The 1,992-nt window shown below is 41.4% G+C and overlaps 1 protein-coding gene across 1 annotated transcript; it reads left to right on the top strand.

Annotated features, from left to right (window-relative positions):
- On the top strand, positions 629-1,732 carry LOC107629835 (ethylene-responsive transcription factor 9). The gene has a single exon (XM_016332748.2). The coding sequence runs from the start codon at positions 630-632 to the stop codon at positions 1,383-1,385; it is 756 nt and encodes a 251-aa protein (XP_016188234.1). The 5' UTR covers position 629; the 3' UTR covers positions 1,386-1,732.

The raw sequence follows: 1,992 nt of genomic DNA, 5'->3' as shown, positions 1-1,992 counted from the left end.
TCTTACATAAATTTTAAATTTTTATATCTATATATTTTATATCGTATTTTATATTAGTGCCAATATTCATACATCATAAATAATTTCAGATCGAATCTTTTGTCTAGTTTTACCAAATTACATTGAAAAAAAAAAATAGAACTTGTTGGTGGTGGCAGAGTGCGTGGAATGCCACGCGTTGTAAAGAGAGGGGGAGAAGAGAGATGCATGGACGTAGAATTTTGGAGCCGAAAATGCGGGCCCTTAAGTTTAAAATAAGCCGGCACGCACGGAACCAAGGCCCACTCCCTCGCCGCTTGTCTCGAAATTCCCGCGTGCCACGTAACTTCCCTTTTATCCAACCCTCTTTCTCCTTCCTTTCCTTTGGGCGGCGTCTCTCCTCCACAACACTACACTATCAACAACAAAAATTAAAAAAAAAAGAAAAGAAAATACTTTAAAACATTTCTCTACCCATTTAATACACCACATCACCCCGCTTTGACTCCCTAATATAACAAATCACAAAATTCCCACCATTTAAAAAAATAAGCTGGCACCGTAATTATATATACCCCATCCCTCCCACACCGTTGTAGCCACACCACCAAAGGCAAAAACATAAGCATACACAGCACGTAACTAACACTATGAAAACCCCACCTTCCATGGCTTTGAAAGAAAAGAAGAAGCCCGCCACAAAAAACAAGATCAACGGCACCGTCATTACCAACGATGGCAACAATACTAACAATAAAGAGCTTCATTACAGGGGCGTCCGTAAGAGGCCATGGGGCCGTTACGCCGCCGAGATCAGGGATCCGGGGAAGAAGAGCCGCGTCTGGCTCGGAACATTTGACACCGCCGAAGAAGCTGCCATGGCTTACGACGCTGCCGCAAGACAGTTCCGCGGCTCCAAAGCCAAGACCAACTTCCCACTCGCTTCTTCGCCCTCTCCCAACGAAAACGCCAACCTCAACATCAACAAGAATAATAGCGCCGGCGAGAGTCCTAGCCAGAGCAGCACTGTTGAGTCATCAACACCGGAGCGTGAGGTCACGCGCCGCCGCGACGTCTCGGTGATTGAGCGGTTTCCGTTCCTTCCGTTGCAGCAGCCACTTCCGCCGCCGCATCATCAGCTCATGCCGTTTGGCGTTGCCGGCGGTACGGTTGTTGATGGTGTGGTGGCTCCCGTACGGCCGGTTTTCTTTTTAGATCCAACCGTCGGTCGGGCTGAGTTCTTTGGACAAAGCTTTCCCGTACGGTTCGAACCGGGTCCATACGAGATTAGGACCGGGTTTGGAAGTTCGGCACAGAGTGACTCGGATTCTTCCTCCGTCGTTGATTGCCAGCCCAAGAGAGAGCTCAATCTCGATCTCAACCTAGCTCCGCCAATGGATGCTTAACTCCTTTTTTCCTTTTTTTTTTTTTCTACTTTTTCTAATTTTTTATACCGTACCCAGAAAGAAAAAGAAAATGCACAAGGTGTTTTTTTCCCCTTTTAGTTTTTAGTTCCGAAGATTAGTCTTCCATTGTTTTTGAGGGAGATTAAGATGTTTACACATCTTATATCTTTTGATGTAAATAAATTAGTTTACCTTTTTATTTTTAAGTAGGTTCATTTCAGTTAAAGGAACTTGATCCGAAAGCCCCTTGATCTCATAATTTTCTGTAACCTCTGATCTGATATGTAATTCTGGCTAAAGTTAATTTTCTTCCACTGTATCATGATGTGTTGTTTTAGTTAATTAATTACATAAAGATGTATTTTCGTTATTAGATGATTTGATATTTTTCATATTATTTATTGACAATTTTTCAGTTTCTTCTTGAAAAAGTCCTATTGCTTGTTTTTGTTTTTGTTTTTATTTTTTATTTTTTGCACTGGTGCAATTAATTTCAACTCTAATATAATTAATTTTTCAGGATGGAAGTTCTGTAGGATAATATACTTGTTTAGGCCGCTGAATTTTATAAACTATGACAATTGATAAGCTGATAACAAATTAATAA

This window comes from Arachis ipaensis, chromosome B03 (assembly GCF_000816755.2).
Source record: "Arachis ipaensis cultivar K30076 chromosome B03, Araip1.1, whole genome shotgun sequence".
Lineage (NCBI taxonomy): Eukaryota > Viridiplantae > Streptophyta > Magnoliopsida > Fabales > Fabaceae > Arachis > Arachis ipaensis.
Note: the sequence above shows the minus strand (reverse complement) of the source record. Positions and strands in the feature narration are given on the sequence as shown.

Bases quoted from the DNA above. Each gene is read 5' to 3' on its own strand.
- LOC107629835 (XM_016332748.2), top strand. From the start codon at position 630: ATGAAAACCCCACCTTCCATGGCTTTGAAAGAAAAGAAGAAGCCCGCC.